The following is a 13,233-nucleotide window of genomic DNA, read 5'->3' as shown; positions in this document are numbered from 1 at the left end:
TTCCCATCCAATTTAAACACGCGCACATTGCCCCAAGCTATAAAGGACGGGCAGAAGTCAGCCGGCAAATTACCGACCGATCTCATTGACATCAAATGTTGCAAAAATAATGGAAAAGCTTGTAAAGGTAAACCTTAAAGAATATCTTTACTTTAAAGATTGCATCCCTGACGTACAACATGGATTCCGATCTCATTTTAGTACCTTGACACAATTAGTTCAGCATTTTGACGACGTAAGTGAGGGACTATCACATAATGACTGCGTAGACATTATATACTAAGCCTTCGCTAAAACGTTTGACAAAGTAGACCATATTCTACTGCTTAATTACTTAACTAGTATAGGTATTGGTGGAAATATTCATATGGGGCTGAAATAATTTCTTACTAATCGAACTCACAAAGTCAAGGTAGAAGGAGTATTGGGGGCTATGCAAAACGTAACTCCTGAAGTTCCCCAGGGTTCCATCCTTGGGCCTCTACTATTTATCTTGTTCACATCTCCTCTTCAAACATTACCCGTTATATCGTCCATCTCGTCCTACGCTGATGATACCAAGTTAGGTTTTGGAAGAAATTATGGAAACACTCAAGACCAACAAAACAATTTAGATCAGGTTTATGATTGAGTGGCTGGATAAAACATGAAGTTGAACGGTGAAAAGCTTAAAGCCATGACGTTTGATCCCAAGAGCATCGAACAACCGACCTATTTAGGTACTTGTTACAAACCAATAGAGATGGTACCCTCGGTCAAACATCTGGGAATTGTTGTTGCGAATGATGGAAAATTCGAGGAACAAATCCAAGTTAAACTGAGCAAGGCCTTTTAGACATGGGGATGGATACACCGCACCTTCAAATCCCGAGACCCATTCTCTATGAAAACTCTATATAAATCAATTGTACAGCCGCACTTGGAGTATGCATCCCCCGTTTGGGCCCCCATGACCGCAGCAGGTCTAAATAAGATTGAAAGAGTGCAGAGGAGCTTCACGCGAAATTTTGCAGGCATGAGCCATTCAAGTTATTGGAATCGGCTCAAATTCTTGGAACTATACAGTACTCAAAGAAGATACGAGTGATGTATGATTATCTACATGTTTAAATGCCTCCATGGCCTTTGCCACAAAGCGGGAGTTGTGCACACGTTGAGCGATAGAACAGGCATGAATTGTAACATTCGACATCGAGTAAATTCAATGGACAATAAGATCTTGAAAAATCTTAATGCCGGTTTTGTCTTGAACAGAGGCCCTGTCCTGTTTAGCCTTTTACCAGTAGCAGTTCGACAATTCTATGATTTAGATGAACCTATGTTAAGTTTTAAGCGCGATCTTGATCGATTTTTGCAATCGAAACTTGATCAACCTTACGTTCAGGGATGCCTCAGAGCAGCAAACTCGAACTCATTATCGGACCAATTTTTTATCCAACATGACTTGCTGGGAAATCATTCCCAAGCATCGATTTTAAACCCGTAAAAGAAAAAAAAAGAACCGCTTGGAGGAAGGAAGTGCGAAGGGTTACACTAACTTGCTTTGAATCAGGACATAATTTGCTTGATGCAACAAGGGGCAAACCACGATACTACTCCACTTACACCGAAATTTGAGCACCATCATACTCAACAAGGTTCGAAATTTCTTAATATCTGGAAACATTAGGTTAACCCACAAAGCTCAAAACGGACCTTTTTATGCAACTTTGGGCGAAAAATATTTTTTGTTAAAAAATGACGCTTTCTGTTGTAAGATTGGACTCAGACACTCTAGTCAAAAGCTGCCGCTTAAATGAATACACAAAAGCCTGAATTCTGGCCTTGACTTGAGGTCAACTTTTTAGTTCTGAATGTTAAAACTAGTGTTCTTTATCTGTCAGGTACGTTGTGGGACAAAAAAAGGTTGCCAGAGAAGACTTCAGCTTGGCGTTGACATAAGATAAAAGTAACTAGCACATTCAATCAAATACACGTAAACCATGATTTGGGTAATTTTCTCAAAAACTTAGTGCTAAGCATTTACCTTTACTTCACCAATATGGCCAATCTTGACCAATCCAAAATGGCATCACTTGAAATTCATTTTTGAAGTTGGGTGATTTACTTGGACTTTCCGTCATATCTGAAAATACTTCTTGAATTGGTCCAAATTCAGGCGAAAAAGTGAGAAAAAAACCACCGGAGCAAGAATCTACATGACATTTCCTATCCTTTTGAAAATATTCGTCGGCAGGATTAGAGCACGCATAGTCGCCTAAAACTTGTTCCGAATGTTTTCCATTATTATAAAATTTGGCTTCTTGGATCTTGGAGGCTAGGCCCGTCAGGGGTCACTTTTCATGCATGTACTCTTCTACTAGAGTGCCCTAGGTCAACCTAGATCGCAGTCGCCATGTTTTATGACAACAAAAATCCCGGTCACCATTTGTTGCTCGAATTAAGTTCAACGAGAACAAGACGTGAGACTTGATGAAACTTAAAGACAACTAAGAAATCACGAGACTTTCGTTGTTGGGAGTAAGTCGTATACTGCTGTTTACTCAGTAGGAGCATAGTATCATGTAAGGAGAAATGGGTGCGTTTGCTGGGCCTGTTCCCAGTCTGTCGCAACATGATGGAAGGTAGATTCCGTCCATTGCATCAGGGTGTGGTACTCTCATGGCGATGCTTGAGTTCAGATGCGGTAAAGCAGCAACACTTCGACCATACAAAAGTATGACAAGAAGATTAACTCCAAATATCATTTTAATGGGTTTTATCTTTTAGATATATTTATTCAATGTCACACTCTTTGTTAATCATCAAATGACAAAGTATACCCCAATCGAAATCAAAGCCATGGCCATTCCAATGATTGGCCGAGCTCCTTGAGCTCCATTGCACAAGTCCGTGTTGCAGTAGCAAGTTTCTGTTCCAATGCCAGCTACGTCCACGCTCTGGCAGGCATTACTGATTGCATCATTGCTAGCGGACGAAAAACATCCTCTTGTCTCCACGGTTGCGATTGAAACCCCTGAATCAAGATATGAGTCGTTGAAACTTAAGCCTAAATTGGGTCTTATGCTCTTTCTCCTTTTTGATTAGCTTCGTCAATATAAACCGCGAAATAATACCCTTTAGGTAGTAAAGAACTGGTTGGGATTAGGACATGAAATCCTAGGAAAGAGAATCCCTCTCAAAATCAAAGTCGTAGGATATTTTTTCTTCTTGTCCCTTTTTTCATATACAATATTACTCTCCAAAGGTTCCGTTCGGTGCATTACATTTTCCAAGAAAAGGCCAAGGGTATCTTTTTTCGCACGGGATTGCCATCAACGAAGCAGGATAAGAGTCACACAAGCATTCAAGAATGAATCAGGTAAACAAATGAACCTCACCTGTCTTGCTTTTCATACACCACTCTTCAGTAGAGGCACATTCTTTCTCACTGAAAGAAGAACTGAAGGACCCACTGCCACTGTAACACTTCAAACATTGTCCTAAACAGGGACAAGAAAAAAGGTAGAACGAATAAGTCGCGATGGTTGCAAAGCACAAATTGGCTTGTCTACAAGCGCTTATATTTACAGTTACAAAAGTTATGAAGAACACATTTGATAGGCAAATCTTATTATTGTTAACTCTAAACAGGATTTTGGGGAAAGAAGGCGACGGCAAATCTGAATTCAACATCAATCCAAATTACGGTCAGAACATATTATTATTATTATTATTATTTTAATCATTATCATTATTATTTTGCGGACTTCCTTACCGCTACTGGGATTGGAATCCCGGCAGGTCAAGATGAAAAACTGATTCATTTTAATTGCCTTTTATTTTCATACATTATTTGATCGACCAACGAATTAGACCCCTTGAATGTAGCATGTCAAGTAAAGGAAATTCAAGGAAAAATTTGGTCCGGCACCCTGATTTTGGGCATTTTGGGGAGGGAGAACTGAGACAAACATCACAGTCAACTCGTATCAGCCGCCCATTAGATTTTCAATAGTCGAATGATTATGAGTGAGGAGCGTTACCCAATCCAACAAAATGAACATGTTTGGTATAATTCGGTGAACAAACTATCACACTTTGTCAATACCACAATGGTATTTACCTAGAGAAGCATGTAAAATGAAATAAATGTCAAAATTCAATGCCTGCACAGTGCGGTTTCGCTAGGCATGTTGTCTTTGACTTTAATCCATGGAATACCGTCAACTGTTCATGAACGGGTCCACTTGACAAGCCCTTTATAGGGTTGATCAGGATTTTAGTCAAAAACTCTGACTTAAATCCTGCTACTGGATCAACACCTACATTCTCCCTACGAATATTTGAGGGCAGCAAATTGAAGAAGGAGACAGTGAAAAAAGAGAGTCGGACTATTCAAATCGAGATACCCATATGGTATGAAAATGTTATTTATTGCAATATTCCGCCTAAGTTTGGAATGTACCAATCATATTTGGAATCCAAAACATGAAGAGTATTCAAAGCATGCGTACATTTTACCAAGTTTTGTATGTGTTTAAATGTATTCATTGTCTTTACTGTATCCTCAGGTATCGCGTATACCTTTAGCAAAAAGCGCTCATTTACCTGCAACATCCGACATCAATCCAACCCAAATAGCATAAAATGTTTAGCAAACACGACCGATAGATATCGTTGTGAACAAAAGGCCCCAGGCTTTACCATCTTGTGATTATCACCCATTGCCAGTTTTACGCATTCGATGAGCCATTTCTAAGAATTAAAATACGGCTAGGACCGTTTTTTTGCTATTTATCATAGATTCATTCGTAAATACCATTCGAACGCATGAGTTCAAGGATATCCATAGCAAGTCAACTCGATTGCTTTAAGGGATCAAATTTCTGATCGAAAATAAAAGGAAGCTATTGCAAGGAAATTATTTTCTAACATCACATACAGACTATTAAAGCTACGATCAGAAAAAAAAACGAATTTTCTTCGAAATTTAGCCATTGATTGGCTAGTTTCAGTCTGAATGGCTTAGTTTCAAATAAATGGTGTAAAAAAATACTCGAATAATATTTTGCCTGAATCTTGCAAGCTGAACTATAAATATAAAAACCTTGACCGAAGAACAGATTTTTCAACAACAACTAATAAATAAGTAAGTATATGGAGTGGCTTTCGGTAAATGTTAGTCCTCGACGTTCAATTTATTCTTTTGATTTCATATTATCAGGTACTCAGTAACATTTCATTGGGCAAGTAAAACTAATGGAACTGATGAGCCAGACCTACATTCACTTTGAAATGAATCTGAACAAAAAGTCATGTAAGACTAAATTACATTGGCATTGACTAGAAACCACTCAGATGTTTGATTGAAATATTTAGCCTTGGAAGTGCCTAAAATACTTTACCTGCAGTGACCAGGAGCGTAAATGTCAAAGTTGTTAGGGCTAGTTTCATGGTGAAGGCTTGATCCTGTTGAAGCTAGCTGCGATCGTGACGGTGGAAATTAGAGATATGTAGGATTGGCCTTTGGATGCCTAGCTAATATACTTAATGCTTGTACGCCCGATCAAAGGTTGTCCAGACAACCAATCTTCGAAGACTTTCTCAAATGGTCAAAGTACTCGACTTGTCCACTTCATGCACGACCATGGAGATAGCAGACATGGTCACATTTTTATATTCATCATTCTTTTTATTGAAAGGGAGGGGGGCTTTTTCAAGGCTTCTCTAAACGCTACAGGGAATGTCATCCCCAGTTCTATTGAAATAAAATATTCTATTTTGTCTATTTTTTCAATTGTTAATCTTTGTGTAATATTTGGTCAGGGCGTTAGTCGTTCCTCGATAAAATGAACAGATTAAAATTACATTGGCCGAAAAGAGTAATTAGTTATACTTGTGCCATCGTCATTGCCAAAAAATTTGTTGGTGTTACATTTCATGTCTAAAACAAAGTCAATCTTATGGGAATAACATGCTTTATGGACATTTGAAACTTGGGAGGCCAAGGACATATTCACGATATATGACATAAACAGTTATTTTATAGTGTTTTTGATGGTCTAATTAGTTAAGGTAACATGAAATAAATTGTGCAGCAATTTTTCTGAAAATTCAACCCTAAGAAGCTGATTTTTTTTTACATATGTTTCATTTTTTCCCCTTTTACCTGAACACAGTGTTCAACAACTCCTACTAAATTTCCAAGGAATTTTCCAAACACATCTTAAGATTTTTCTACCTTGTAAAATCATAGGGAACAACCGGGAATAACTTTAATTTTATTGATTTAAGGCATTCTAGCCCACAAAAAGTTGTACATGTCTAAAAACATTATAAAAACTAAAGTACTTAAAAACCTATTCAATGAAAATTGACACTACAATTATAACATTATCACTTACACTGCAACTTAGTTATATGGGATCTAATGGTCCAAATTTCAATTTTTAGCCCCAAAATGCCGCAGTTACATGTCAATTCAATTTACCAAAGAATGAATTTAATTTCCAGAATGACAAAAATGAAATATTCATTACATTTTCTTCTATAACTTCAAATTAGCTCAAGATAATATACAGCCTTATTTAAAACCCTCAAAAAGCAGATTTTTGAGTTTTCTATATCCATCCCAGGGACACTTAGTTGAGCAGTCGCTGAAAATTTCACAAAAATCAATGGAGCCTCAATGAAGTTGTTTTCGATCAGTTTCTACAAAGTTTTCAAGAAACAACCTTATTTATATCATTTTCTATGATATGTATTGTCTTTAGAACTCAAATGGATGCGTAACTCATTAGACTCATGTTGATTGCAAAGCACATTTCAAACATTTTACTCTTAGTGTTCTTGAAGTGACATTAAGCAACAGTTTAAGCTATTGTGAGACTTTACAAGAAAAAAAAACCAATCATGCATTCCTGTGATATTGAACATCAAATTGTTGGAAAATTGAATAAAGATATAACTGGGGCATTTTGGGGCTCAAAAAAGATATTTGGACAATTAAATCTCATTTAAATAAGTAGCGATGTTGTAGATAATATCTTAATTTATGTTCAATAGGTAACTAATTTTGCTCCTAATTTACACTGCGTAGGTTTTTGAAAATCTTAGTTTTTATAATGATTTTAGGTGTGTAAGTTTTTCATGTGGGCTAAAATAAAATAAAGTAATACAATTTAAGTTGCTTCCTATTAGTTTCTGAGGAAAAAAATGGTAAGACGTGTTGAGAATTTCGGTCGAAATCTTACAGAATATTTTTACCTTTGTGTGAACCTATCTTCAAAAGCGTTTCAAAAGTGATAGTCTTTGATAGCATTCAATATAGTATTTTAAATATTTTCCAAATGCTTTGCCTCTTTCAAAATACTATATTAAAAGAGTATGCGTGATAATTGTTTTACCCTTTCTGGAGCAAGTACCATTTTGGTATTTCACGTCTAAAACTGGTTTTCTGGTTTCACCGATTGATTTTTGAGGATTTGCAACAATGACACTATTGTAGTCCAACGGCATTTGAAAGAAAAGAAATAAACAATAAAGCAGTTTAAATATAACAAGGTTTGATACTACAAACGGCTCTTGTCAAATGCAACCACAGTTTTCAGCTCTGATCTCCCTCATTCAGGATACACAATATGAAAAGAGCAAAAAAGGTAATTCTGTTAATATTGCATAAAAGCTTCAAGTTTCCTATGTTGTGAAAACTGAACAGCAAAATTAAAGGCCACTCTGGAGCATGAAAAAAGGAACGAGTAAAGGGTATTTTTGTTTTTTTGGTCGTTGCAAAATTTTCATGTCGTTTTCAAAATGAAATATGATTATAGTTCCTGCTTCGAGAAAAGGAACCATTTATTGTTAATTCGGTACTACTGCCCTGTCTTTGGTCTACCAAAGAATTTGAGTTGACAGAGTCGGTCAGCCCTTGTACGTAAGTTTACTTAATAGGACGAGAGACCCTAAAATGGAGCCGTGTGACTTGACTTTACCCAATTCACTAAGCGACCCTTTAACCCCAACTACTTACTTCCTACTATGAGGTATTCTTCTTTTCCAAACTTGATCCACTTGAAATATTGGTCAAATTCTTCTAAGGTGAGTCAATCAGTGATACTCAAAATTAGCGTTAAAAGTTGCAAAATTGGTATATACCCTTTCTTGAGTCTAATGCCAGCTTTTTTCTGTCATTTATCGGAATAATGATTGTGCCATTGCCCGTTATCTAATTGCACTGAAAATCATTTGATGCAATCCGATTGCCGAATATTATTTTGCAAAAAACACATTATTTCATATTATTATTATTTGGAAAATTCAAATGCAGGTTGTAAAGCATTTACATTATGACTTAGATTTTTTTTTTTTGTATTGGCCTGAAATCCAAAAAAATTACGTTGACTCCCCATGTATGAAAAGTAGTTTTGGGTTGACCAACATGAAGAGTTTAATCTACCTGGCTTGGTTATTGATCGCAATAAACCCATAAACCCCAAATATCCGTGGCATATTATAATTTGGAGATTTTCTTGGGTCCCCTTCGTTTTGTCCACGGGACATGTCAAATAATGGACCGTGAATTAATAGTTATGACTTATCCCACATCCTGTGACAAAGATCACCATTAGGCACGGTACGAAAGGTGTCTGATGTCGTACGTCTTCAAGAGTGTTCATCAGCTTTCTATCAATCGCGCTTTAGGGTTGATTCTATATAATCACTAAGGGGGGGTAAAGTTGCATTTTGCAAGAACGTTCAATTCTTCAAAAATTCAGGCTAGTTTAAATTATGAAGTCCACCGATCTTTTTTTCTGGCTCTATCATCATTCAATTTACTTCCCTCTGGTATCATATTCTATAACTAATATTTAATTCTTATTTATTGACGAATAGGACAGTATATGAACATAAAGATAGCTTAAATCACAAATTTGCGAACTTGTATTGTTTGGTATTCCTTGGCCAGTAGAGGAATCGAAGTCCGCAAATGGAAAAAAACATGTTTGAACCCTTTAGCTGGTATGAAAATAAAACTTTTGGCTCGTTCTAAATAATTGATTAAACCTGCTGGAAGTGTGTCTAAATGTACAAAGTAAAGTAGTTTTTGCAAGGAAATGTGGAATCATGGAAAGTGAGGCCATAAATGCATGTTCATTTGAAAATGCCTGAATTTATAGTCATATAATAAGAACTCACACGTACCACCATCTTACATATAAAGACACAATTTGCATTAATAAAATCAAGCAAATCGTGGTTGAATCAATTTTCAAATTACTTACCAAAATATTCGCTCTTGGAAAAGTGGTTGAAAAAAAAGACCTGGTTTCTTTTTTACTTGTTTATAGTTTCACGTGAATGAATAGATCATGTAAAAGATGTAAATTTACTACCTCACATCGCAGAAATTATGCTTTTTAATGCTTTAGTTCGCCTCTACTCATAATTATGGGCATAAAAACAGCACATTTTCCCTCAAAATAGATTCATGAACTGCTAACTGTCCTCTTTACGGATAAAATTGACTTGACACAGAGAGGAGACACGGCAAGTTCTTTAGAATAATCAAAATGCTGTTTGTGTAAAATGAACAAAAAACATGTACAACACATAAAAGAGAATACTATCAATAGGAAAAAGATCAAAAAGAATGTTTGGAAATATTCTTGTCCACATGGATAGCCGTCCGTAGCTTCTCAAATAATGATTCATCGTATTGGGAGCAAAAAAATAGAAGAAAGAAAATCCGACACGCAGCGCTATTCTTTTCATTCCCTTCCAACTTCAGTTCCAAAACTATTTTTTAGTTTTATTTCATTTGACAACAACCCCATTAAAAAACATTCTGACCAACACCTCAACCCGAAATTGGCCTAGGTGCTTGGTTTGCGAATAAGCCACCAAAGTCGGGACTTCCAGGACCAATTGCTCCAGAACCAACAGTTCCTTGGCCAATTGTTCCAGGGCCAACCCGTGGGGGGTTCTCTTGGATAGGAGGTGGAGTAGGGCTAGTAACAATTGGAAGAGGGGCCGGACTTGTTCGAACCGTTGAAGGAACAGATCCTGGATCAGCCACGCTTTGAATAAACGCCAGGATATCGGGGTCGTCCAGACGAATGTAGATCCCTGGATATCGACTGTCTCCGCAATCTCCGACGCCACCTTGTACGATTCCAACCTGGATGTAGCGAATATTGGGCGGTGTGGTCAAAAGGCGCACAATTGGACCCCCCGAATCTCCTGAGCACGATCCAAAATTGCCCAATTCGTAGCCTAAATTAGACCAAAGACATCATTTAGGGTCAAGCATACGGGTTGATGAATTATTAAGCTCTAGGGCTTCACTGGCATGCCGACTTTGAGTCATTATCACGAGGGCAAATATTCATAATGAAAGGCTGTCCTTGTTTTAGGACAGTTTTTGTCAGGTCAATCGAAAGGAACACTTCTGTTGAAGGCAATTCAATTGCTTAAATGTCGGTTACAGATGAGTGATTTGAAAGCTAATGGGTTTAAATTTTGGAACGTTAAAGACTTGTTGAAAATACTTTTACTACAGTTTGGATAGTCGGTTGAAAGCAGTATTGTCAGGAATATATTCAGAGCTGCCAAAAAATGCTGCAGACTACTACAGTTTGCTAAAACACGCATTATTGAAATATTTATGGGCCTTCCCTTGGATACAAAACGGATACTTGCCCTTGTAAAGTCAAAAATGTATTGACACTTTGGGTTAGTACTGGCGACGGCCAAACAGCCTAAGACACTCCATGGAGACAATAACGTCAAAAATACTAATACAATAGTACATACAAACATACATACAATAGTATGACATTCACCTCAATGAAATTAACATCTGCCGGACTATTTTTGGCTTTCAATGAATGCTACAAACTATTGCATTGAGCTAAAACATATATTAATAAAAAATTTTTAGACCCTTTCCCCGTTACAAAAAGGTTATGTTCCTTTAATGAATCAAAAGGTTATATACATCAAATAATTAATTGCTTTGATATTTGAGACGGCCAAAATATGTTTCAGCAAAACAGATTGTGTAGACCAAAATTATGAGTCAAATGACTTTAAGTCACAATTACCTGAAAGTAACACCAGAGGCTAAAAGCATTATAGCACTAACTGCATTATTGTTTTATGCGGTTTGCGATCATCAGCTCAGTTCAATCATTCAGTTTAAAAAACCAGATAAGTAGGTTAATGATTAAACTTATTAGAATATTTTCTTTTTTAACAGTAGGACAAGGACTTCATGGGATATGTTGATGCGCTTTGTCGCTTTATCGCATCTCCGGTTAGGTGCTGTACCTTATCCCCTTCATGCTTTTTAAATATTTTCGCGCCAACACTTTGGGATCAGGAGAAAAGATCAAGTGAAACAAAACTTAGTGTACACATTTTAATGACGTTTGGAATTAGTGCCTTAAGTAGCGTGAAAATGACTGACGTCAAAATCAAATAAGCAGCCGATGTAATCCTGACATCTCTGGTGGTGTAAATGTGAATTGTTGACACCACCTGCAAGTTTAGAACTGTACTAGGCAAGGTTGCCATCTAAAAACTTTCATACCTTCTATAGTAGAGGTTCTCATTTCTGTCTATCGATGGAATAATTTAGACGTCCGAAAAGCCTTTCTATCTCTTATAACAACGTTCTTGGCTTTCCTTCCAAAGTTACGATCAATATAATGTGCCTTCCCGAAGCACTGCAATCAAGGGAGAAAAAGAAAGGAGAAGTCAAGCTCCGTTGTTCTCTCAAGTCATCTTGCCCCCTTGAAATGATGGTTATTCATTAATCTGCGAAAAATTGTGTCTTTTAACGAGGCTCAACTCAAAAGCATGAAATAAAAATCTACAAAATAGGGCTAAAGCACGGTCTCTATTTGCTGAGCATCCTTTTGTTTTGCACCCTTGAGCCGGAATGGAGCCAGGAATGCAGATTTCAATGGTCAAGAGAACCCCCAATTTCAATCCTTCATGATACAACGGCATTGGCACTCTACATTCCACCATGTACTAGTGATGTGTTTCGAACCGGAATGTCAGCTTTTTAGCTTCAAGGACCTCGGTTAGGGCTCCCATCACACGCTAAAGAGAGTACAATATCAAAATAAAAGCTCCTTAAATGAGTGACAAAACGCGACCCTGCAGTTCTAGGTCTCGGAACCACACTGCTATAAAACTTGTTCCTGATCTTGGATCTTTATTTTTGTACCATATTTCGTTGCAATTAGAAGCCCTATCAGGGGTTCTTCAAGCAAATTAGCTGATTTTCCGATTCGAAACCCTTCACTAAATTCAATACATTGCACAGAATTGTGCGACTTTTTCCGGTCTTGCGTTTTCGCTAACGTTTTAGTGGGTCAAACAAAATATTCCTCGACCGAGCCTAAACAATGCTAGCAGAGGCTAGAATGGCAAAAGCGTCTACATAGACAAGACAAAAACGAGTTATTGGTACGGTACGAGAACAAAGAATTCATATAATTAAGAAGCGACTCAAAGAGTAGCTTTCATGCACGTAGTGCAAATATTCAACAGAAACAGAGAGAATCAGCCTCAGTTTTGACTACCACCAAGACATTAAATTTAAAATCATCAAACTTTTAATGGCTTTTTGTTAATAAGCTGCTCACACATAGGTCAGGAAAATGCAGAAAATTGTGCACTTTGGTGTAACATGCCAATGCCAAGAAATGATTCGTTAAAAACCAACTTTTGTAGAACCTCAGTCGGAAGGTGGTACTTTAATCCAAACTTATTTAAATGAGAAACCGTAAAACATAAAACGTTTCTTATGTAACCAGAGAGTCATCAAGACCAAGAGTCACCCTGATTTGTCCTTTTCTGAATTTAATAAGACAAACAATCTGAATTTAATAAGACAAACCACCTATTCTCATCATTTGTTATTCTAGTGTCTTGACATTTGTCCATTTCTGAGAAAATTGCCTCAAAGCTTAAAGCTTGAAGGTGCTTAGAGACGAAAATGAAAAATTGAAGGTCACCTTCGAGGAGTAAAAACAGGAACTTTCCAATGCTAATTTCAAGGTAAAAAAGCCGCATTTCAATGACGTTTTCAAGTTGGCGTCTTCAATTTCCCAACCTATCCTCTACCGTTCAAAGCGTCGGTTTCTTGAAAAATGGCTAGTTTATAATTTCTAATTTGGTGTCATTTCGAACGAGTTTGGCATTTAGTTCCATTCAGTGTGTTCAAGAAATGGTGTTGCC

At 37.0% G+C, this 13,233-nt stretch overlaps 2 protein-coding genes across 2 annotated transcripts in view; both read right to left on the bottom strand.

Annotated features, from left to right (window-relative positions):
• Positions 1–2,743: 2,743 nt before the first annotated feature.
• Positions 2,744–5,541, bottom strand: LOC131881556 (uncharacterized). Its single transcript, XM_059228444.1, has 3 exons — positions 5,388–5,541; positions 3,381–3,482; positions 2,744–3,016 (listed from the first exon to the last, which is right to left on the bottom strand). The coding sequence occupies exons 1-3, from the start codon at positions 5,434–5,436 to the stop codon at positions 2,805–2,807; spliced, it is 363 nt and encodes a 120-aa protein (XP_059084427.1). The 5' UTR covers positions 5,437–5,541; the 3' UTR covers positions 2,744–2,804.
• Positions 5,542–9,776: 4,235 nt separating this feature from the next.
• Positions 9,777–13,233, bottom strand: part of LOC131881555 (venom protease-like) — a 7,448-nt gene continuing 3,991 nt past the window's right edge. Inside the window, exon 6 of the mRNA XM_059228443.1 lies at positions 9,777–10,254. Coding sequence (XP_059084426.1) covers positions 9,839–10,254 — 416 coding nt within the window. The 3' untranslated portion in view covers positions 9,777–9,838. The remainder of the gene's footprint in view (positions 10,255–13,233) is intronic.

The sequence above is a fragment of the Tigriopus californicus genome, chromosome 6 (assembly GCF_007210705.1).
Source record: "Tigriopus californicus strain San Diego chromosome 6, Tcal_SD_v2.1, whole genome shotgun sequence".
NCBI lineage: Eukaryota > Metazoa > Arthropoda > Copepoda > Harpacticoida > Harpacticidae > Tigriopus > Tigriopus californicus.
Note: the sequence above shows the minus strand (reverse complement) of the source record. Positions and strands in the feature narration are given on the sequence as shown.